The sequence below is a fragment of the Alexandromys fortis genome, unplaced genomic scaffold (genome assembly GCF_014885135.2).
Source record: "Alexandromys fortis isolate MF-2015 unplaced genomic scaffold, M_Fortis_MF-2015_v1.1 scaffold_80, whole genome shotgun sequence".
In the NCBI taxonomy this organism is placed as follows: domain Eukaryota; kingdom Metazoa; phylum Chordata; class Mammalia; order Rodentia; family Cricetidae; genus Alexandromys; species Alexandromys fortis.
In genome coordinates, this window is record NW_026068174.1 from 6,768,433 (window position 1) to 6,791,625 (window position 23,193).

At 50.2% G+C, this 23,193-nt stretch overlaps 1 protein-coding gene across 1 annotated transcript in view; it reads left to right on the forward strand.

Moving 5' to 3' along the window:
• Nxn (nucleoredoxin) overlaps positions 1-23,135 on the forward strand; it is a 145,713-nt gene extending 122,578 nt beyond the window's left edge. The window contains 7 exon segments of the mRNA XM_050128800.1: positions 1,697-1,814; positions 5,515-5,648; positions 6,280-6,380; positions 8,119-8,225; positions 17,135-17,314; positions 18,709-18,833; positions 21,562-23,135. Of these exon segments, the coding sequence (XP_049984757.1) occupies positions 1,697-1,814; positions 5,515-5,648; positions 6,280-6,380; positions 8,119-8,225; positions 17,135-17,314; positions 18,709-18,833; positions 21,562-21,744 (948 nt within the window). The 3' untranslated portion in view covers positions 21,745-23,135.
• The last annotated feature ends 58 nt before the right edge of the window (positions 23,136-23,193 follow it).

Consider the following 23,193-nt stretch of genomic DNA (forward strand, 5'->3'; position numbering starts at 1 on the left):
GATGCTAGGGTCTGAAATCCAGTCCCCACAATCGTGAAGCAAGTACTCTAAACTGCCAAGCCATCGCTCCAGTGCACAACCCTCCCCTGCCTTGGACACCTTTAGGGAGCCTGGTTGGACTCTGGCACAGGAAGTTTAAGTTAATAATTCCAGTGGAGTGTCTTGTTTGTTGTCAATCTCTGAAGTGTCTCATGAATATCCTGGGTGCCACTTAGGAGGCAGAGGCAGGTGGACCTCAGAATTCCAGGTCAGCCTGGTCTATAGAGTGAGTATCAGGACAGCCAGTGCTACACAGAGAAACCCTGCCTCAAAAAATCAGGGTGGGGTGGGGAATCTCATCAACGGCTAGGACTGGTGCGGGAAGATCAGAGTTCAAGGCTAGGCTGAGTTTCACCACTAACGCTAAGTCAACCTCAGCTACGTGATGAGACCTGGTCTCAAAACAATAACAATAAAGGATGCTCGATCTGAGCCCAGATCAGGCTTCTGTGCAGTGACGCAGTGGTGGTCGGAAGCTGCGCACAGCTGCTCACAGCCACCCTTGTGAAGAGGTTGCTTTTGAGCCCCACCGGAAATGTGGGGCTGGTAAGCAATCAAGCACGGCCACCCAGTTTGAAGCAGGATCCAATAACCCTTCCACCAAGCCATGTGTCTCTATAGGCTGAGAAGCCTCGCGTTTCTTGGCAGATCCTCCGCCTGCAATTGTATTAAATGCCATCTGAGCCCCAACCGCTCACCCCTTTCCTTGCTGTGTGCAACCACCTTCACCTCTGGGGCTGTTACCCTTCTACACATACCTGCCCTGCTTGGCCAGTGGCTAAACCTCCCTGCCTGGACTCCCAGGTCCCCCACAAGGGAGTCCTACAACCCTTGTGCACCTGTCTTTTGCTTCTTTCTGTTTGGAGCTCTTCATGGTGTTGGTGCTTGGGCCTGGTAGTTACATCTCAGAGCACGCAGCAGCCCACTGAAAGGGTGTTCACCCCATGGCCATGAACAAGCAATAGAGCCTGCAAAAATCTGGCTTCTTCCAGGGCTTTGATGTTCCCAGGTTCTCAGTGTCCTTCTTAGACCTAAAGGTTCTCCCTGCCAACATCAACACTCAGCCAGCAGCCTGGAGGCTGTTTGGAGCGGCACTGAGAGCTGAGGGCTGGGGCCGGTTTTTTGCCTGCGTTCCGCAAGACAAATGGTACACATATATAGCAAGGATGCTGTTCCAATCACAGGCCTGGACAAGTGTAGAGAGTGGCGCACGTTTGAATGATTTGTCTTTGCTGGGAAACTTGTTCCCTTCTCCCTGGCTGGTGACCGGCTGCTGCTTGCTGCCTGCTGCTGGGTGGAGCTGATTCCCTTCCTTTGCAGGTCACCTGGGAGAAGTCCCACTGCTCTCCAGAGATGGAAGTTCTTTATTGTGACTGTCAGATGTTCCCTGGGGACCGATAAGAGACTAAATGTCCCTCTACCAATGTTCCACCTTTGTCACAGCACAAACCTTCTAGGCTCCCACACCCTACAGGACCACAGAGGCACCTGGGGTTATAATTTAACCCAGCCCTGTTGCCCGGCAGCTCTGATTTGAGTCCGTTATTCCCTTCTAATGCTTTTCCACTCTTCTCTTCCTGGGGCTGAGGGACTTGAAAGAACTCTGCAATTAATTTGGATTGGGTTTAACCACCTTATCCTGCTTTTCTTTTTATAGCTTAAACTTTGGAACAAATACCGAATCTCCAACATTCCATCGCTGATATTCCTAGATGCTACCACAGGGAAGGTTGTGTGCAGAAATGGGCTCCTGGTGATCCGAGACGACCCAGAAGGTAGGTTGGATGTGCCTGACGCCCCCTCCCTGGCCCCATTCTATCCCCTCCTGGACATCAGTACTAATGAAGTGCTGTAAGTAGGTTTACATGACTAGAGAATATTGTCGGGACGAAATTACTCTATTCTCCAGGTCATGGTTAAGATTTTTAAAGGCTCAGAATGTCCCTCCAGGGTGACATTAATTCCAGGGCCAAAGCAGATGGGATCTGGGAGGAAGTGCTCAGCTGGAGGGCTGGGGAGACTGTTGAAAAGCGGCAAGAACCCAGATACTGAACCTAGTGCTGTTTCCGTGGCCGCAGCCACGTTAACAAGAAGAGTCTGCATATGTATAGGAGGAGTCCTCTTAAAATATAAGAGTAGCTGGGCGTGGCAGTGTGTACTTTAATCCCAGCACTCAGAAGGCAGACATAGGTGGGTTTCTGTGAGTTCAAGACCAGCATGGTCTGCACAGCAAGTTCCAGATAAGCCAAGGATACACAATGACACCCTGTTTCAACAAAAACAAAACATATAACACACACACACATGCACATCCACACACAGAGCAAAGGGCTGATGACTTAGTGGGTAAAGGAGCTTGTCACCAAGCCTGACACCCTGAATTCCATTCCTATGGTGAAAGGAGAGAAAACCACCATGGTGGAAGGAGAGAACCAACCCCCATCAGCTGTCCACTGTCCTTCCACGTTCACGATATATAGATACAGGGAAATAAAAAATAAAATATAGAGTGTCCTTTATCCAAAGTCCTTGAGTGTACAGCAGGCGCCTTTACCTGCTCAGCAATCTCACTGGCCCTCCCCACTTGAGAATCCTGGGATGGCGTGGTGGAATTGAATCCATCCTGGGTAGTACCCGAGGCGGGTATTCCTAGGCTCGGTCCTCAGTTGGATTGGGAACAGAAAGACTTGGATCTGGGGATTTCTTAGATTTGGGGATATTTGCATATATGTCACTAATGACTGTCCTTAACCTCCAAAATAAAACCTTGGGGCTTTGTTTGTTTGTTTTGTTTTTTTGAGACAGGGTCTCTCTGTGTAACAACCCAGGCTAGACTAGAACTCTCTCTTTGTAGATCAAGCTGGCCTCAAACTCACAGAGATCCGCCCGCCTCTGCCTCCGAGTGCTGGGATTAAAGGCGTGCGCCACTACCGCCCAGCATTCATTCATTCATTTAGTCAAGAATTCATTGTTTGCCCAAGCTACCTTGAAACTTGCTACATAGCCCAGGCTGTTCCAAATCTGTGCCCTTTTCCTGTCTCAGTCTCTTGATCACTGAGGCCTGAAATCTGAAATTTCATGACTGTCAAAAAAGTTTGGAGCCAGACGGAGGTATCACATGCCTTTAATCCCAGCACTTAGGCTTTTTTTTTTTTTTTTTTTTGTAGTGGTTTTACTCTTTGGAGGGCCTGCCATTCAGCTCTCAAATAAATCACACATGGATTCTTTCTTAGGAATGACTAGATTTAGCTTGGCTTATTTCTAGCCAGATTTTCTTATCGTAATTATACCGGCCACCTTTTGCCTCTGGGCTTTTTCCTATTCTTACGTTCACTCTTACTCCGTGGCTGGCTGGGTGGCTGGCTTCTTTTCTCACTCCTTGTTCTCTCTTCCTCCTTCTTCCTTTGCTCCCTTTTTCTCCTTCTATTTATTCTCTCTGCCTGCCAGCCGCACCTGTCCTTTAGCCTGCCTCACTATTGGCCATTCAGCGCTTTATTAGACCAATCAGGTGTTTTAGACAGGCAAAGAATCACAACTTCACAGAGTTAAACAAATGCAACATAAAAAAATGCCACACATCTTTGCATCATTAAAATAAATGTTCCATAGCATAAACAAATATAACACATCTTAAAATAATATTCTACAACACTCAAAAGGCAGAGGCAGGCAGATCTCATGTGATTTCAAGACTAGCCTGGTCTACATGGTGCCCTCCAGGACAGCCAGGGCTACCCAGAGAAACCCAATCTGGGGCGGGGGTGGATCTCAGATTTGGATTCAGAATGCTTCACCACGTCACCCACATCTCCATCTCTGTGTTGTTCTCTTGGCCTCAGTGGTGAATGCACTGCCTTGCCTGGTGTGGTTTAAGTCCCAGTTCCCAATGGCCCTGCTCATGCTGACCTGCTGGCTGCTGGCCATGCACTGGGAAGTCTGCCTGGACCACATACTCGGGGTCTGGCCAAGGTCGGCACTTCTCTTCTTGCACTACCCAAATACGAGCTGCAAGACCACCACCTTGCTTACTGACCCAGCTAGAGGATTCATCCTTGGTCACAAAGCTTTACAATAAACCCCCATACACACACACACACACAGAGAGAGAGAGAGAGAGAGAGAGAGAGAGAGAGAGAGAGAGAGAGAGAGAGAGAGAGAGAGAGAGAGAGAGAGAGAGAGAGAGAGAGAGAGATCTGGATATAGTGGTATATACCTGAAGCCCTGATATTCTGGAGGCTATGAAGATTCTGAGTTCAAAGTCAACCTGAGCTACTCCCAGAAAAATGGATAGCAAGGCCAGTGTGGTAGGGCACCTTTTAATCCCAGCACTTGGGAGGCAGAGGCACATGGTGGCATTCTGTAAAATGAGGCCAACTTGATCTGCATAGTGAGGTCCAGGCTAGTCAGAATTGTGTCCTGAGGCTTGAGATAGGAAGGGGGTGGGTAGAGGGAGATTTCCTATGTAGGAGGATTGCCCTTTGTAAGAGTCAGGACATGGTGAACTCATACCCCACCAACTCCCAAGATTAGTACTCTGGGCAGCCTCACCACCGGCTCCTTGGAGTTTTGTGTCCTCTGGTTTCCGGGTAGGTGTGGACACCTGCATTTTTAACTGGGCTCTCATCCCTGGCCCCTCAGGAGATTTTGAGGCAGTGGGCCTTGGACCACCCTGTGAGCTGGGAACACTCTAGCTCCTCCTCCTGCTGGGAGCCTAAGTGTCAGTGCTGACCATCTGGGTTTTGGAAGTGTCCATTTTTATTACATTTCAATTTTCACTGGTTTCCTAGGCCCCAGCCCAGGCTGTTGCTTTAGAGTCTCTGGGGGCGTGGCCTACAGTGGGTTCTGGTATACATTCCGGGCTGGGAACCGTGGAGCTGGCAGGATGGGATTGAATCGCTATCTGGGTGGGGTAGTATCTGATGTTGGTACCAGAGACCCAGCCTTCTGTCAGTTACCTAGGAGGTCGGCTCTGGTCTGGTCTCCTTTCTGTTCTGCTTGTCCGTCTGTAACCTTGCTTCTGATCTGCAGCTAGCCGTCTAGAGAGGGGCCTTCTTACCCTCCCGGCACAGGAACCACTGCTTAGGCGGTAATGAGGCTGTGCCATGGACGAGTTTCTGGTTTTTTAATTAAGTTTCCTAACAGCTTGTTTGGTGCATGTTTGTATTGTGTTTGTTGGCGCACACATGCCCCCGCATACATGTAGAGATCAGAGGTTAGTACTTGAGAGCCTGTTCTCTCTTTCCTTCACATGTACCAGGGATTGAACCCAGGCTGTGAGGCCTGGCTCCAGACTCCCTTAGCCACGGAGCCATCTTGCTAGCCTGAGTTCCTTTGTTTCTGCGTTGGCTGCAGATCCTCTGGCTAGGCTAATAAATACTTTACGGTCGCAAAGCTGTGCCTATAGTCCTGAGGACTCCCAGGTCCCAGGCCACCGCAAAGAGCCTTGACATTCTCGCAATCTGTTGCCTGTTTCAGGTCTGGAATTCCCTTGGGGACCTAAGCCCTTCCGGGAAGTCGTTGCAGGGCCCCTGCTTAGAAATAATGGGCAGTCACTGGAGAGCAGCAGCCTGGAGGGGTCTCACGTGGGCGTCTATTTCTCTGCGCACTGGGTGAGTGTTTGGTCTCTCCTTAGTTTAGACTGAAGGAAGTGAGCGAGTCACCACTGGGCCAAGAGTGCTAGTCTTTGCGAGGTGGGGAACTCTGACAGACATTCCCTGGCTTTGCCTTTCCTTGCTCACCGATGACAGTAAATGCTCAAGCTATGGATGATGGCAGCAAGAAAACGACCTCTTGGGCTGGAGAACAGCGGTTAAGAACACTAGCTGTTCTTCCAATCTTGAGTTCAACTCCTAGCAACCACACAGTGACTCACGACCATTTGTATCGAGATCTGGTGCCTTCTTATGGCATGCAGGCATACATGCAGTCAGAACACTGTATATATAATAAAGAAATAGATCTTTAAAAAAAGAAAAGAAAAGAAAAAGAAAATGACCTCTCCGAAGCCATCCTGATGAGATTTCTCAGGCTCCCTAAGGGGTGGTATCTCACGGCTAACTGCTGCACACTGCCTAGGCTGGCCTGTGTGTGTGCCTACTGATTGCCAGGAAGAGATGCAAGCTTACTTAGCTCTTGCATAAACTGGATTTTGCTGTCCCAGCCCTACCCTTCTCACCGGGCCCCCAGTGGCCAGTGCTGGAAGTAGAGACTTGTAATATGGCAGGGGCTCTTGTTTTTCAGTGACCACCCTGCCGGAGCCTCACCCGAGTGCTGGTGGAATCCTACCGGAAGATCAAGGAAGCAGGCCAGAAGTTCGAGATCATCTTCGTCAGCGCAGACAGGTACTGTGTACCCCTGAAGTGTCCGCGCTATGCCGCTTTTCCGATAATGGCTTCTCCCCGTTTCTTTTACGTCATATGTCTTCCTCAGTGTAAGCCATAGAGTAGGACCCAGAGAAGACCAATCTGGGATAGTAAGTAACTCAGATAAACCTTACAGCAAACACTGAGGCACGTCTCAGTCCAGGTTGTGGTCAGCTGAAATCAAGATTGCAGTTTTGGTTCAGGGGAAATATGGAGGATGGAAGCAAGCTAGAGACTAGCATGATGGGATTGTTTTGTGAGGATATGTATTCATTTTCTTCAACCTGGCCACACACTCTGTCTAAGGCTACTTTAATGCATGTGGAAAAGAAATCACATAAGTCAAGCAGTGGTGGCGCACGCCTTTAATCCCAGCACTCTGGGATGCAGAGGCAGGCAGATCTCAGAGTTCGAGGCTAGCCTGGTATACAAAGTGAGTTTCAGGACAGCCAGGGCTACACAGTGAAACTCTGTCTAGGAAAAACAAATGAAAGAGACGGGAAGGGGTGGGGGGAGGAAAGAAGGAAGGAATCATTCATCAATCAATCAGTCAATCAATCAATCAATCAATCACCCAACTGAGGACGGTGTAGTTTTTCATTCCAGAGCCTTGTCTCGTTAGCCTCAGTGGTTTCTGCTTCTCACCTGTCCATTCATTGATACATAGTCTTCAGCTTAGCACTCCAATCAGGATCCAGACAGACATCAGGAGTTTCTGCCTCCTGAAGTCCTGGCCACAGAGACTCTCAAGATGCCACATTGTAACTTTGACATTGTACTTCCTGTGCTATTACTTGGCTCATGGTCCCACCCCACAGTTCCTGGTCTCGGTGCAAGGGACTGGAGACAAGCCTGAAGACATTTAAAGCTTTAGACTGTATCATCTTTATTGAAACACAAATTCTATACAAATAAATTGCATCCATTTTAGGTTTGTAGTCCCCTGAGCTTTGCCCCACATGTTTACCCATGTCACTATTGTCAGAGAGTCAAGATACAGACATTTCCATCACGTAGAAGGCTCCCTTTTGCCCTTCATGGTCATCGCACATGGCCGTAGCCAGCCCTAATGTGCTTCTGTAGCTTCAGTGTCTTTACCTTCCCGAACATTTCTCGTACGTACAGTCATAGGTGTAGGCTTGGTTCCGAGTGCCTAGTTCTGTGCACACCGCAGCTCTGCATGCAAACTAGGGGTGCACGGGAACACAATCATGGTGTGTATTCAGTCTGAACCTTTTTTTGTTGTTGTTTTTGCTTTTGTTTTTTTGTTTTTCGAGACAAGGTTTCTCCGTAGCTTTGGAGCCTGTCCTGGAACTAGCTCTTGTAGACCAGGCTGACCTCGAACTCACAGAGATCCGCCTGCCTCTGCCTCCCGAGTGCTGGGATTAAAGGCATGCGCCACCACCGCCCAGCGAGTCTGAACCTTTTAAAAAACCAAACATGTCTGTGCTGAAGATGAAAAGTTGTGCATAGGCATAGTTGGTAGGATGCTGGCGTGGCCTGGCGTGGTTTGGGAGCCACCTCGTGGACGGACTCATTTGCTGAACAGCAGAATGGGTAGAATAGTGAACGCCTGTATTCTGGTGCCTGCGGCGCTAGGTTAGGAGCTTGATGTTAGGAACCTCAACCCTGTAGGAGCTGGTATGACAGTAATGGCAGGAAGGACCGAGTAGAAATACACACAAGAGAAAGAAGTTTTCTCCACATCTTTCTGTAGGTCGGAGGAGTCTTTCAAGCAGTACTTCAGTGAGATGCCGTGGCTCGCTGTCCCCTACACTGATGAGGCCCGACGGTCGCGTCTCAACCGACTGTATGGAATCCAAGGTAAGCATCCCAGGCCTGAACTCTGTGCAGCCTGGATGGAAACCTGCCCATCTGGGCTTCTACATCCTGGCCTCCTTTTTAGCAGAGAAAGAACATCTTTGAAACAAAGCCTGGTGATGCATGCCTGTAACCCGAGCATCTGGAAGTCAGAGGCAGGAGGAGCGCCAGTGCCATGGTAGTCTAAGCTATATAGGGAGACTCGGTTTCAGTAAGACCAAAGCAACCAAACAAAAAACTAGGTTTTACTTTCTGAGTGTTCATGTTCCTCACATGTTTTAAAAATTACTTGGACCAGGCAGTGGTGGTGCACACCTTTAATTCCTGCACTCGGGAGGCAGAGGCAAGCGGATCTCTGGATTACTTGGGGACTAGTGACTGGAAAGATGGCTCAGTGGTTAAGAGTTTGCACTGCTCTTATAAAGAGTCCAAGTTCAGTTCCCAGAATCCATATCAGGAGGTTCACAGTGATCTGTAAGTATAACTCTAGCTCTAGGGACTCACCTAGCTTCCTTGGATAGCCACAGAGACACGCACGCACGCGCGCGCGTGTGCACACACACACACACACAAATACACAATTTAAAAAATAAAGTAAATCTTTTTAAAGAGAACTTGGGGTGAATTTTATGGCATATAAGATGACTTATACCTCATTACTGCTGCTCACTTTGGGGTTCTGGGGTGGGGTGGGGTTTTAAGTACTTGCTCCAGTAAAACAGTGCTTCTCGTCCCCTCGAATGGTGCTTCTGATGTGGATGGCCTGTGGAGCATATGCTTCCAAATCCGCTGGACCAGCACCTCCCCTCCAAGGTGTCACTGTCACGCAGGCTAAAGGATAATCTTTGGTTCTGTCGCTTGGAGTCCCTGAGCTTCCATTTCCTCCTCTGCAAATTTGGCATGATGAACCTCTGACAGAAAATTGCTGAGAAGTAATATAGATGAAACACTTCTAACAAGTTTGTGTCAGTGTCCGCGTGTCCGTGTCTGCATGTCTGTGTCTGCGTGTCCGTGTCTTTATGTGTGTGTTACACTCATACTGTCTTTCAGCTGAAGACATTTCTTCAAGTTGTTGACCGCTGGATTTGCCTTACAGTGTTGTTCAGAAATAAATAATAATATCACAGAAACAAGCTAGATTCTTCCCTATGCTAGATAAAACAGCTCCTTCCTGTAGCTCAATGGGTTCTTTCTTGGGAAAGACAAGGGTAGGTGCTTGCTTAGGCTCCCTCCCCGCACTACAAAAACAGAAATATATGGGGTTGAGTTTTGACTTTTCCACCATTGGGATTAAGTTTCCTCGCTCTAAAAGTGACTCCATTTTCTACTTAAAGGAGACATGGCTGTCTCTTTGTGACTGTTCAGTGAGCAAGAAGCTGCTCCTAGCTTCATAGTCCTCAAGGCCATGCCATAGGCCCCTAACTTGTGACTAAGGCCTTTCTTGAGACTACAGGCAAGATGTACTGTAGGCTGGTTGAGCCCCAGGGATGATGTTGTCCTCCAGTGGCAGCCTCTTCTGGTGACAATGAATGTTCTATCTTCATCTGTGTTAGCGGTTCATCAGTGTGACAGACAGCATAAGAAGGACCGGTTACCTAGGCTCTCAGCTTCAGACGGGTGATAAGGAAGGCGTGGCCAAGCCACTCAGTTCATGGCCCCATGGCTCAGGTGGTGGAGAAGGAGGGATGGTGACACACTGTTGACTTTTGCCCTTTCTCCCCTTCATTCTGTCCTGGTCGTAGCCCATGGGATGGTCTGTCCATATTCAGAATGAGTCTTCTAGTTAGCCCTCCATAGACATGCCCTCACAGATACACAGAGAGCGGTGGTCCCTGTCTCCCGGGTGATTCCAAACCCGGCCAAGTTGATGGTGAAGATTACTATCACGTGGCTTTAGCATCAGGCTTTTGAGAATTCCTGTTCTTCATATACAGCAGTGAGTGTGGATGGATAGATCTTTAAAAACGTAATAATAAATTTAAAAAGAAGAAATCCCACTTTATAGGGATTTATTCTAGGAAATTATCTCATAGCACCTCTTAGAAGCTGTCTCAAGCAGGTGGTATATTTGAATTTCTCTTTATTTATTTGTTTGTTTGTTATATATTTATTTATTGAAATTCTACTTATTTATTTTTAGAAGGTTTTTCCTAAAGTTTTTTTTAAATTTATTTATTTATTATGTATACAGTGTTCTATCTGCATGTATACCTGCAGGCCAGAAGAGGGCACCAGATCTCATTACAGATGGTTGTGAGCCACCATGTGGTTGCTGAGAACCGAACTCAGGACCTCTGGAAGAGCAGTCAGTGCTCTTAACCTCTGAGCCATCTCTCCAGCCCTTTCCTAAAGTTTGTTGTATATGGGAGTATTTTGCTAGTATGCAGGTCTGTGCACCACATGTGTACATGGTGCCTTCAGAGGCAGGAAGAGGGAGTCAGATTCTGTGGAATCAGAGTTGTGGATGGCTGTCAATCACCATGTGGATTCTGGAACTCAAGTCTGGGTCCACTGGAATTATGCGAGTGCTCTTAACCACTGAGCCAGCTCTCCCATGGTTGGTTGTTTTGTCGGTTTGTTTTGAGACAAGGTATTACTCTACGGCCTAGGCTGGACTGGAATTCACCATGTAACCCAGGCTGGCCTAAAAATCATAGTAACCTTTCTATGACAGCCTTCCTGTGCCGAGAGCACAGGCACAGGCACAGGGCACACACCTTTATTATTTATTTATTTATTTATTTATTTATTTATTTATTTATTTATGTTTTGTTTTTTAGCAGGGTCTCATTATGTAACCTTGGCTGGCCTGGAACTTGCTATGTAGACCAGGCTGGCTTCAGACTTGCAGTAATGTTCCACTTGCTTCTGCCTTCCAGGTGCTAGGGTTATAGGTGTGTGCTGCCATGCCATGCCAGGCTGATGAAGTAGCTTTACAGAGAAGTGCTAGAACATTCCCTAAGCGGTACCCAGGCTGAGCTACCTCCACCTGGTCTTTGTCAGAGAGAGAGAGAGAGAGAGAGAGAGAGAGAGAGAGAGAGAGACTGAGACTTGATCTGACAGCCACCCAGGTCCTCCCTATTGTCTTGACTGGCTTGGGTGAAAATATATAATACAAAAGGAGCATGGCCTCTGAGTGTCTTGGGATCTATGCCCAGAGTGTCCCTATACCAGAGAGAGAGAGAGAGAGTCTTCCTCCAGAGTGGCCTTTCCACATGCTGACAGCTGAGGTGTCACAGGCACTGAGGCGCCCTGGCACAGGGTAGGTATGTCGCAGGTCTTGACAAGTTTGCCCTATGCTAGATGGACCAAAGTCTGGCAGCTGCCAGTGGCCTGGTCACTGCCCCTTTAGATGCCTTGGACTCAGCCCTGGGTTTGTGTGAAGTCATCATGGGGCCACCCCGGCTCACTGAGGATTTGGCATTTGGCTTCCCTCCATCTCCTTTGTCTCCCTGAAAGAGCAGGGTTCCCCACAGGCCTCCCTGCTCCCAGTGCTCTGTACAGTCTGGGGAATTGGGGGCCCTATAAGCTGTTTAAAAAAGCCTTTTTAAGGGAACCATTTAGACACACTTGGCAAAAGGCAAATCCCATTAGCCATTGTCTAAGTAACCCGGGGCTGCTGGAGAGTATCGCAGAACACCATGTTCTTTTGCAAGGAGGCTTAGGGGCCCTTCTGTCTTGGGCGAGGGACCTAGGCGCTTTTGTCCTTTCTCTCTATCCTTCATCCCCAGCCTGTGGGAGGCAGGAACTGGGTGGCTAATACGTAGAGCCTTGCTGTCGCCAATATAGAGCGTTGTGTTTCTTTTTCCTCTTGCTCAGTCACTCTGCCTCTCCCACTTCCCTCCTCCCCTCTCTGCCCCTTACTTTGCCCTCTTCCTTACTTCCTTCAGAAAATGGACTTGAAGCATTCTGTAAACATAAAAATGACATTTTTAGAGCTGTGTCTTTTCAATCAGTAGAGGGCAAGTGGCTGAGCTGGCGTGGGTTTTTTTTTTTTTTTTTTTTTTTTTTTAGACAAATCTTCGTATTCAAAAGGCTGGCGCCTCTGTGTAGATCTGCCTGTCTGCTGGCGGAGGGCAGCCAGGGCAGCCTGGGAATCCACTGAGCGGCCTTGGTGTTCTGTTTTGTTTGTTGCATTTAATTGTGAGCACAGAAAAAGGAAAAAAGATAGGGGCAAGAACAGAGGACAATGTAGTAAACACCCATTCTGCACCAAGAAGACTTGGTTCAGATATTTAGAATAGAATTCAGGTCCTGTGTCTATTCCTCAGCATACCCAACTCTCTCAAAAAAGGAGAAAAGAAAGAAGAAAGAGTAAAGAAAGCATTACAGACAAAGACAAGGCCCTTGCGCTCCTCTGCCTCCCTTCCCCTGGGAATCACCACCGTGTATCTAGTGTATCTACTTCATAACCTCATAAGCCGCTTCCGCATTTCCCTGCATGCATATGAACCCATGAATAATGTATCGCTTCCTTGGTGCGTCTTTTAGAAGCATACTCTAAATGCCGTCATAATGTAATTTTCCAACTTGATTTTTTTCACTTACATTATGTCTTAAAATGTATCCCCACTAATATTCATATCTAGTTGGTTTATTTTCAGGCCTGGGAAGGGCTCCATGGGTTAACTGTGCTGACTGACTTATCTGCTCCCGTGTTGATGGGAGTGAGCTTAGCAGATCTGCTCCACTCTTGACTGACGGATTTTTTTTTTCTTTCTTTCTTTCTTTCTTTCTTTCTTTCTTTCTTTCTTTCTTTCTTTCTTTCTTTCTTTTCAGGTTTTTCAAGACAGGGTTTCTCTGGAAACTAGCTTCAGGGTTCCTGGAACTAGCTCTTGTAGATCAGGCTGGCTTCAAACTCACAGAGATCCACCTGCCTCTGCCTCCCGAGTGCTGGGATTAAAGGTGTGCACCAACACCGCCCAGCTGTTTTCTGGATTTCTAAGAACATAGCCTACATGTCTCTTGGTGCAGACTGAGCAGCTTTTGTATCCTCTGGCCAAGTCCTAGTTGGGCCAAACCCATCTCTCTAACCTGAGTTGAGTTTTTCTGGGCTTTGCCACCTATACCAGATGCCCCTGCCCTCTCCTGAGCTCTCTGCTTTGGGGCTGGGCGCAGCAGGAGAGACATCTGATGAGTGGAACTGGCTGCTGGTTTTGCCGGGGTTTGATTTGGTTTCTGATCCCCACCCCAGCCCTACTGCCCTTCAGTTCTGATTTCCGTTTTAAACATAGAGCCCACATTTTACATCACTTAAACTCAGCTGCTCTCCCATCTCATCTGGCCTCCTGGTTTACTCTGAAACTGTTTCCACTTTGCTGAGTCCCTTTGGTCACTGTTCCCATGCATACACATAGCTACAATGTACTCGCACCTGTAGCCCTGTGCCGTCTGAGTCTTTCTCTTAGCTGTGTATCACAACCCTTTCCAACTGTCTGCACCCCCCTGGCAGCCATTTCTACCCTCTCTCAGCATCTTGCCCTGCAGTGTGCCCTAGCTTACATTTCTTCTTTTCTCCAGTTTCTCCTCCTGCTCCCATTGGTCTTTAGGGTCTGGAAGCCCCTTTGGATGCTGCCATCCGGATGCAGACAGAGCTAGGTGCTACCCCTCCTGGCTCCTTTCTTCCTCCAATGCCTTCTTCAGCTTCTTTGTCCCACCTCCACCCTCCCATCCCCACAAACTGTTTCCTTAGCAACAGAGAAACAACCAGACTAAACTGTAGGATGGACTCTATGCATTGTTTTGAGGTTGTTTTAAACTCCAGTGGGTCTCCCTAGGAGGAAGGTGTAGGCCTTGTTCTTTCTCTGTGCTTTGACAGGGATTGTGGAGGGGAGTCCAGCACCGGCTCCCTGGAGCTGAAGGCTTAGGCTGAGTCCTCTCTGGGAATGGTGGTGTATGTGTCTTCCCAGCTCACAAGGGGAGCTTGCCTGGCAGACATTGCTGTTGCTGGGACTTTTACTCATACCTCCCATTCCTTAGCTAATGTTCTCCACCCTGGCTGAGGTTTCTGCTTCTCTCTTACCCGGTTCCCACCCTCTGTGCCTTTTCTGGGAGGGTTTTTAAAACTATGAGTGGGCTTATAATATTTGCTATTACTTATGGAACACGTACAATATCCCCAGGACTCTGCTGAAATGTTTTACATTTTATCTTTTTATTCCTCCCCATAATCAAGTAAGATAGAATCTGACATCCCCATTTGGCAGTTTTTGGAAATGAGGCTGAAAGAAGTTAAGGGACCGCGGGATCTTTTTAGAACTCCAGGAATCTGCACCTTTCCCCCAACCTTCCAGCTGGCTTTGCTGGGAAATAAGTCTGGGCCCAGCAGTGATAAGCTGCCTCCTTTGTTCCCCCAGAAGCCCCTCACTGGGGAGAAGGATTTTGCATGACCGCATTGATGAAAAATTTGATGTTCCCTTGAAGTTTCTCAAGGCTGCACCCTGTTTTCTCTGAAGTAGTGACTTGGGAAAGCCTGATTTAGGGACTAAATGCCCAGGAGGGGAAAACGGGGTGCTGACACCCCCAGCATCTGCCACCGCTCCAGGGAGGGAAGTTGAGAGAGGCAAGTAGTTTGGGAAACTATGGTTCTCAGAACCTCCCTGGCCCAAGCCAGGTGCTGGGAGAGGAGCCCTCGGCAAAGACCATGTGTATCCTGGAGACAGAGCCACAGCCCACTGGGACTGGCTGGGTGGTCTTGTAGTGGTCCCCACAGCTTGTGAGGATGATTAAGTAGGTGGCAATTATGTTGTGCCCGGCAGAGCAGACACTGCAGAGGCAAGCTCCCCTTCTCTCGGCCAGCCCTCTGACTCAGCAGCAGAGTCCATTCTTAGAGGGGTCTGAGGTCAAGCCCAAGGTCACCAGAAGGGAAAGGTAGACAAAAAGGTGAACACAGGAACACAGGTACTGTCTGGGTCTGATTGGGTGTGTCCCATGCACCAGAGTCACACTCCTTACACTGCCCTATCCCGGGACCTCACAGGCTTTGGTGAAGCCCAAAGAACCGAAGCTAAGAGAGGTACTTCTTAGTTTTTCAGAGCTAAGGGGATGGAGAGAAGAGAGCCTGGCCAGAGGGCTTCCCCGCAGCCAGCCTGAGTCCTTGCTCTCCTGTGCTGGTCCCCACAGGACTCAAGAGAGGAGCAGATGAATCCCACCATGGAGAGACAGAGGAAGCAGACTCCCTGCTGTCAGGCTCATCTGCCCTTCCCTTCCCCAGTTCTGCTCCTGCTTGCCCTTCCCAGATCCACTCTGCATCCTGAGTCCAGGCTAAAAACAGGGCCGCTGCTGTGTTTAATCATAGCAGTGGGCGGGCGCTGGTTTACCCAGTGCTCAGAATTGCCCAATTTCCGAAATACCAGTTCAAATTAAAGACCTGTGCCAAGGCTTTTTAGGGATGGGGACGTGGCAGTGTGGATCACTCATGTGTCCCAGGCTGTCCCGTGTGGCCTCCTGCTCCAGGCTCCCTTTGGGCTACTGACTTAAATCCTCTGTGTGGAGACACAGCCAGCATGGGTCCAGGCTCTGGGTAGTCATTAGGACAACTTCCCAGGACTCCTGTTTAAGACTTAAAAGAACACAGGAATGGTTACCACGAGCGGGGCCCTTTTCACCTGTTCCCCGTCACACCCTTCCAGCTACTTCTTCTAATAGGTGTGAACCAAACGGACCGTTTATTCCTTTTGAAGACAGGCCCACCACTGCGTGTCCACTGGGCCCACTGCCACAGCAGGTTACAGAACACTAGGGACATACTTCTGGTACCTCGCTGCACACCCCATGGAGAAGTAAAATGTCAGTGGAGCAAATTACTGACCAAATACTTCAGAGCTTATAAATATTAAATTGCTGTGGCTTTCATATAAAATTCAGGCTCTGGTCTGCCCCCAAGGGGGGGTACCTAGAGAGCTCTACTGGGGAGGGGACCAGCTACCAGTGGCGAGACAAGTGTCCCCAAAGCGCAGGGCAGAGGCAGACTCTGTGTGTGTGTGTGGTAGCTCTGGCCAGAAGAGCAGCAGTGGGGAGCGGGGTACAAAGAGCAAGGAGGTGGCAAGCCCAGATGTAGCTATAAAGCAGGTTCGGATTTCCCCCCAGGTGTTCATTTGGGGATTTATAGGGAGAGTGTATGTGCTACAAAGGCAAGCAGTCTGTGTATTCGTTGCTCCAGTCCAGACGTGCATGTCCTGCTCCTTCTGGGGAATACTCTTAGCGTGTATTGGATTTTCCTCAGGCAGCAGGGCTGTGGCCCAGCTGTCCTCTGCCTCCTAATTTGGTCTGTGGCCTGAACCAGGTTCCTCCCTTTCCTGAACATCCCTGCTCACTGGGGCTCTTGGGGTGGCCTTGGTGACTGTATAAGGACCCTGCTCACATCTATTGTCTTGCTCTGTGTGTGTAACCATGCACTGTGTGGGAGGGTCTGTTGGTGTCTTTATGCCACTTCTGTCTGCTCTCTGCCAACTCGGGGGGCCTGATGTACCTTTGGGGGTCTCTTTAGGGTATGCCCACCACTGACTGATAGGCTGCACCTATGTGCCAAGACCCTGTGCTCAGTTCAATGTGTGTGTGTGTGTGTGTGTGTGTGTGTGTGTGTACACAAACCTTGGGCACACTGCAGGAGTGCTGGCTCCTGTGTTTTGTCGCTCAGTTGCTATTGCTGGAGCTGGGAAAGACGGGGGCTCCAGCTCCTTCACAGTATTACCCCCAAGAACTCGCAAGACCCAGGCTTGCTCTGCACTCCAAGGAGTGACCCCACACAGACCCGGAGCTGTTCTGGAGCTAGTCAGCAACCACACTTAGTCTCAGCCCAGGGCTTCCTGGGAATCCTACTGTGACTACATATGTGTATTTCCCTGGTCTGGAAGACAGGCTCCACACTGTCTCAGGACAGCGGCCTCGTAAGTGCTATGTCTTTCTTGCAGGCATCCCCACTCTCATTGTGCTGGACCCCCAGGGGGAGGTGATCACTCGGCAGGGCCGGGTGGAGGTGCTCAATGATGAGGACTGCAGGGAGTTCCCGTGGCACCCGAAGCCCGTGCTGGAGCTCTCGGACTCCAATGCTGTGCAGCTCAACGAAGGCCCCTGCCTCGTCCTTTTTGTAGGTATGGAGCAGAGGGAGCAGTGGGGGACAAGTCAGAATGGACCTCTCATGGGAGGTGGCTATCCCTGCAGCCTCTTTCATTAACAGTGCTGAGCTGGGGGGTCTTTGTCTCCCCAGGAGCCTTGCTTTTGACCCCAATGATTTATTCATAGCTATCCCCCTGCGGGCGGTGATCTGGAGCAACTACTGCTCAGTTTTCCCTCTGTGCTGCTCCTGCTGCCAGCTGGGCAAACAGGTCAGGCAGGAGGATGCTCCCAGCCCCCCATGAACGGAACCTTTGTTGGGAAAGGAGGGGGGGTTGCTTGCATAGCAGCTGCAGGGGGTGGGGCCCCCTCGGGCTAAGGCTCATCCAGAGCTGCTTCTGCCACTCTTTTATGCTCTAATGAACAACTCCAGGGGGCCACTAGAGCTGGCCCAGGTTCACTGAGCTGGGGGGGGGGGTGCCCCTGTTCCTCCTCCAGCCTCAGAAGCTATGCCTCTTGACCAAGTAGAAAGACAAAAAAGTATCCCTGCGTTCTGGTAGGATGACCCAGGATGCTTTCACAACCTATGGCCAAGAACTACGGGACTTTGCTGGTCACCTCCAACTGAACTGCTCCATTAGGTCTATGGTTAGAGTATCGCCACCAGCTTCTCTGAGGAAGGACACTCACACCCTGCTCCATTCTCTGGGGTCTGGTTGTCTGGTCCCCAGCATGGGAGCTGCTAAGCAGACCTGTCTGGTTTTGGGTAGGAAGGCCGGCTGGGAAGAAGCAGCCTTGGGAAACCTTTGCTGTGGGCAGTGGGGCTGTCTAGCCTGCTGTGGGTCTTCACACCCACATCCTGGACCGTGTTTGGAAAGTGCTTTGAACTTGGGGGCAATTAGGACCCTTTTGGTCTTCTCCAGAAATGTGGAAACAAAGTCGTGGAGAGGCAAGCAAGTTGGGCAGCATCACAGAGTGAATCAGATAGGGGTCCCGTGGGCAGTGCGGCCTTTCTGGGTAGACTCCTGTTCTCTCCCTGCTTTACCAGCCGAGGAAAGGCTGAGCCTTGTGTGTGGCTCTTCCTCGCATTCTCCCGTGCCCCCTCCTGGGCAGGCCTGGTAGCAGTTGTGGTGTCCCATCGCCACCAGAGCTGCAGAGGGGACCATGTCCTCGCTTCCTTACTGCAGTCATGATTCTCCTTCTGGGACTGGGAGAAAAGCTGCCAGGGGCTCAGGCGATAGTGTGGGAGCCGCTCAGCTTCCTGGATAGCTTTGTGAGAATTCCGCCTGCGTGCTGGCAGGTGGGCTTGGACCCGTGCCCAGAGCCTGTCTGTACCTGTGAGCCCAGTGAAGCCCAGGCCCAGCACTGGGGTCATCCCAGGTATCACTTGTTGACAATTCAGAGTTTCTTGTTCTTTCCTCCCGTGTCACAGATTCTGAGGATGATGGAGAGTCTGAGGCAGCCAAACAGCTGATCCAGCCAATAGCTGAGAAGATCATTGCCAAGTACAAAGCCAAAGAAGAGGAGGCCCCACTGCTGTTCTTTGTGGCCGGGGAGGTAAGTACAGATAGACCTGGTCCCTGGCAGGGCTGGTAGCGGGCACTTTCAGGACATGAGTAATCTTGGCCTCCCTCCAGAGGTTTGAAGGGACCTCTGGGTCTGAGCTGATTGTGCCCCATAGGGATGTAAGAGGAAAGGTGTGTCCTTTGTCATCAGACACCATTTCCTAGCCCTGCTCTCTCCTCCCCTTCCTTCTCACTCAGCAGCCTCGGGATATTAGGAGACCTTCCCAGGACTGTTCCCCACGCACTGGGAGAGAACAGTGTCACAAACATCTCCCATCACGGTCCCGGGTGCCAACTAGCCCCGGGGGTTTGCCAAGTGTCAGCCTGGCTAGTCCCACTGTACCCCCAGCTTGAATACCCAGGGCTCCTGGCTTAGGACACAGCTGAGACCCAAGGTCACTCACGCAGCCGAAGGTGCTTGGGGAGGTTGGAAGCTGCCGCTGTTCCCCATCTCTTGTGCCCAGGCATTAGTCCTCGAAGGCCCTCACTGTGCCAGACTGAGCAAGGAACTTTCCCAGGGTCAGAAAGTGGGTTCTTAAAGAGTAGAGAGTCCCTGTGTTGGTACCTGACCACCCTGGAGCGTGGGAGCTTGCATCCTCTAGGCACCCGTGTTCTGCAAGATGGCCGTCCGTGATCAGCAGCGCAGGCGCTCTTCTGGCTCCTTCTGCACATGCTCATTATCTCCCTACCCCACCCCAGCACCCCTCTGAGGCTTACATCAATGGACTCTATGAGACCACCCCACAGCCCTTTCTGCACGGGTCTGAACCTCTAGTTGGCCAGAGCCTGTGCACTGTGTTTGGATCCCAGGAGAAGCCCAGAAAGACAAACAGGAGAAGCCAGACACCCTAAGCCACCCATTCATCATCTCCTCAATAGCTGCCCCTGGCCGCCCTACTGGGCCCCTTGCAGGCAGCTCCAGTTGCCCTGCTCAGCCTTGGGGTGGAGGGGAACAAAGAGGGTTCACAGGCTCTTGCCTGGGCTCCCAGCCGCTCCGCACAAAGCCCAGCAAGGCTGCTCTGCATGTCTTAAACTCTAACCCCTGGAGAATGACTCCTAAGAAAAGATGGGTGCAGAAGAGGAAGGGCCAGGCTGGGGGCAGGGCAGGGATTCAGAAGCACAGCTGAAAAGCTTTTGTGAGTGTTCTGTGCCCTTGGCGCCTTGCCAGGAACTTCACCTGCTAGTCTCTGTTGTACCTCACCTCACTGACGAGGACCGTACACTTACTATCTTGTTTCCTAGATGAGGAAAGGGAAGGACAGACTCTCCCCAGGCAGGGCTGGGAGCACAGCGGACTGGTTTAGCATCCTAGGCATTAGGGATGGGGCCTGGACTGCATGATGTCCCTTACCAAGGCCACATAGAAAGTAGTAGCAGAGAAAGAACTGGTGAGGTTGCTGTGAGTCCAGCACATGGACCAGTTGATGCCTAGAAGGACAGGTACTGGGGGCATTATCCATGGACCGGAAAGCTAGGCAGAGCCCCCGTATCACCCATTGCTCCACCCAGACTCTAGTCCCGGCTGACTTGGTCCAGCCCTCTGTCCTTCTGCACGATAACCTGGAACAGGATAGGAGTGGGGGGAGGGCACAAGACAGGGAGCTGGAACATATGGGACATAGACATCAATTAACTGAGCTGTGGCCCAGGGCTAAGAGAGTCCTGTTGTTGTTGTTTTTCTGTCCCAGTCCTGTCCCTTGGGACAAGAAGTGGTTAATCTCAAGCCTTCATGGCCATTAAACTTCATCTCTCTCTGGTTTGTTCCAAGGGAGCCAGAGGAGGCACTGGAGCTCTTGGCTTGGTCCAGGCCTCCTAAAGGGGTAAGAGGAACAGTATTTGTCCAGCTGCTTCCTTCTGTTTATGATGAAGGATTTTTATTAAGATGAGGGCTGAATCCATGTAAGTACCCATGATGTGGAAGCACCCAGGATTACTGGGAGGCACAAGCTATTTTATGAGGAAGGACAGCCCTCCTCAGGGACTGGACAAGTAATGGATTTTATCTGAGGAACCAGTGAGCTTACGTTTTATGGCTTCTGTTCACTCCCATTTAAGGCCAGGAAGACCCCAAGTCCTTTCTCTTCAGGGTAACTCAAAATTTTTCGTTAGAATATTATATGTTGTGTAGTGTAAGTCCCGTGTCCTGTTAGCCATCACCTGTGGTCTGTAGCATGAAAGAAAGGTCTTCTCAAATTGTTACCTCTCCACAAAAGCGTTTCCTTGTCTTCTGTGTTTGCCTGTCTGGATGAGGGGTGTCTGCTCCCAGGGAACTCACTGGGACAGCAGCCAGGGATGCATGGCAGAGCACTGGCTTCCTTCGCAGAAAATGCAGTGAAGTAGCTTCCAGGCTGACTGGGCACCTCTGCCTTCCTTCCGTGTAGGGCACAGGAGATAGTCAGCTGGTTTTGTTGAAAATCTTTCCAGAGTTGAGATCCTGACTGGCCTCAGAGAGCAGACTGCAAATTAGGATTTGATGATCTTAAAAAGCAGAGGGCATGTTAAAGTGCCCTTTGTGCTTGGTGAAAGGTGGCTTGCCTCCTGGTTGGGGGTGCAGGAAAACGAACAGGCTTCTGCCTAAGACTGGGTGGAGCCCTTATCCTCCGCTGGAGTCCCTCACTCCAGGACGCTGGCACTGCTCCCTTCCGTGCTCTCTGGAACCGAGTTCCAGAAACTCTCTTGTTAAAACTTTCTGGTTTTCTTGCCCCTCTGGTGACTTCCAGGATGACATGACTGACTCCCTGCGAGATTACACCAACCTGCCTGAGGCGGCACCTTTGCTCACCATTCTGGACATGTCAGCCCGGGCCAAATACGTGATGGATGTGGAAGAGATCACCCCAGCCATTGTGGAGACTTTTGTGAATGACTTCCTAGCAGAAAAGCTCAAACCAGAGCCCATCTAGTGGGCTCTGGCCTCCTGAGACAGTATTTAAGACTCAATCTTCTCCTCCCTTTCCTCCCCTCCGCCCTTGGACTGTTCCAGCGCGTCCTGAATCACACAACCCAAGTGTCCAAACTCTGTGGTGCCTTGTTTCTGCATTAACAACTCAGCTAGCACCCAAGGGTGCACATCCTCACGGCGGCAGAACCCGTGTCTGGAGACTGCTCGGGATATGTGAGGCTGGCACGGCCGGCTAACACAGTCGGCTAGCACCAGGACAGCCACACTCTCCTAGTCACTAGCTCCTGGTGAAGGACCTTCCAGGGCCTTCTGCAGAGTGAACAAGCAGGGACAATGGATTGGGGCTCTGACTCTGGGGTCAGTACACACACCCCAAGCCAGAGGGGACTTCCTTGTGACACGTGTACCTATGGGAGTTACAGAGGAAGAAGGCCCATGGCCTCAGCGGACATCAGCTGAGAGCTGTTGGTGAAAGCATGCTTTGGAAGGACCTATTATTCTTTCTTGGTCTGAGGGAAAAACAGTGTGTCAGTGGGTTCTTGGGCAGGGGACCTCCAAATCTATAAGGAATCTTATGGGTGTTTGTTTTGGTGGGAAAATGACTAGCTACGCTAACAGTTCATAGAATGCTTACTGTGTGATTAGTTTCTTGATCTCCCCAACCTTCTTCCTTGCTCTTGACCATCCCCATGTTTCTGCCCATATGAACAGCTCCCACTGGCTTGGAATTATTTTGGCAATGAATTCTTCCCTTTGGACATCTTCCCAAGACTGAACCCTGAGTTCCCGGAGAAGTGCTACCAGCTGTCAGGGGTCTCTCTATGGGCTAGTTCTGTGCCCAAGGCAGCTGGCCCTCTGGGGAGGCACCTGCAGCTCCTTCCTATTCCATTTTCTTTTCAAATGGACCCAAAAGGCATTGAGAGTTTTCTTTTCCCTAGGAAGCTGCAGAAAGGGCTGTGCTTTAGTGGAGTGAGGGCAGAGGGCATGTCAGCTGGAGTCAGCCTTCACCTCCCTTGCTCAGCCCAGGTAGCTGAACTCACCACAAAAAGGGAAGTGCCAGCTGTGTCCTTAGAATCTGGGCTTTCACCTAGAGATCCCCAGGAGTTTAGTCTGTCACAGTTGGCTGCAAGGGGGAGGGGGGCGGGCTTCAGAGTCCCTAGGCCTCACCCTCAGCTCCACTCAACACTTTACCAACCCAAGCCATTCATTTTGGAAAATCCAGCCATCCTCCCCAACAAGCTATTGACACAGTTGTTCCTTGCTGAATTGGATTGTTGATTTGTAGTTCAGAGGTACAACATTAGTTGGTACTTAGTCAGTTGAATGTTGGCAGCCTGAAATGCAATCACCTAGAAAGAAATAAAAGCAGGCCTCTCTGGACCTTAACCTTCACACTGTTCTTCATGTCCCTGTCCTTAATGAAGATCTTTTCACTTGAATGCTCTATTTG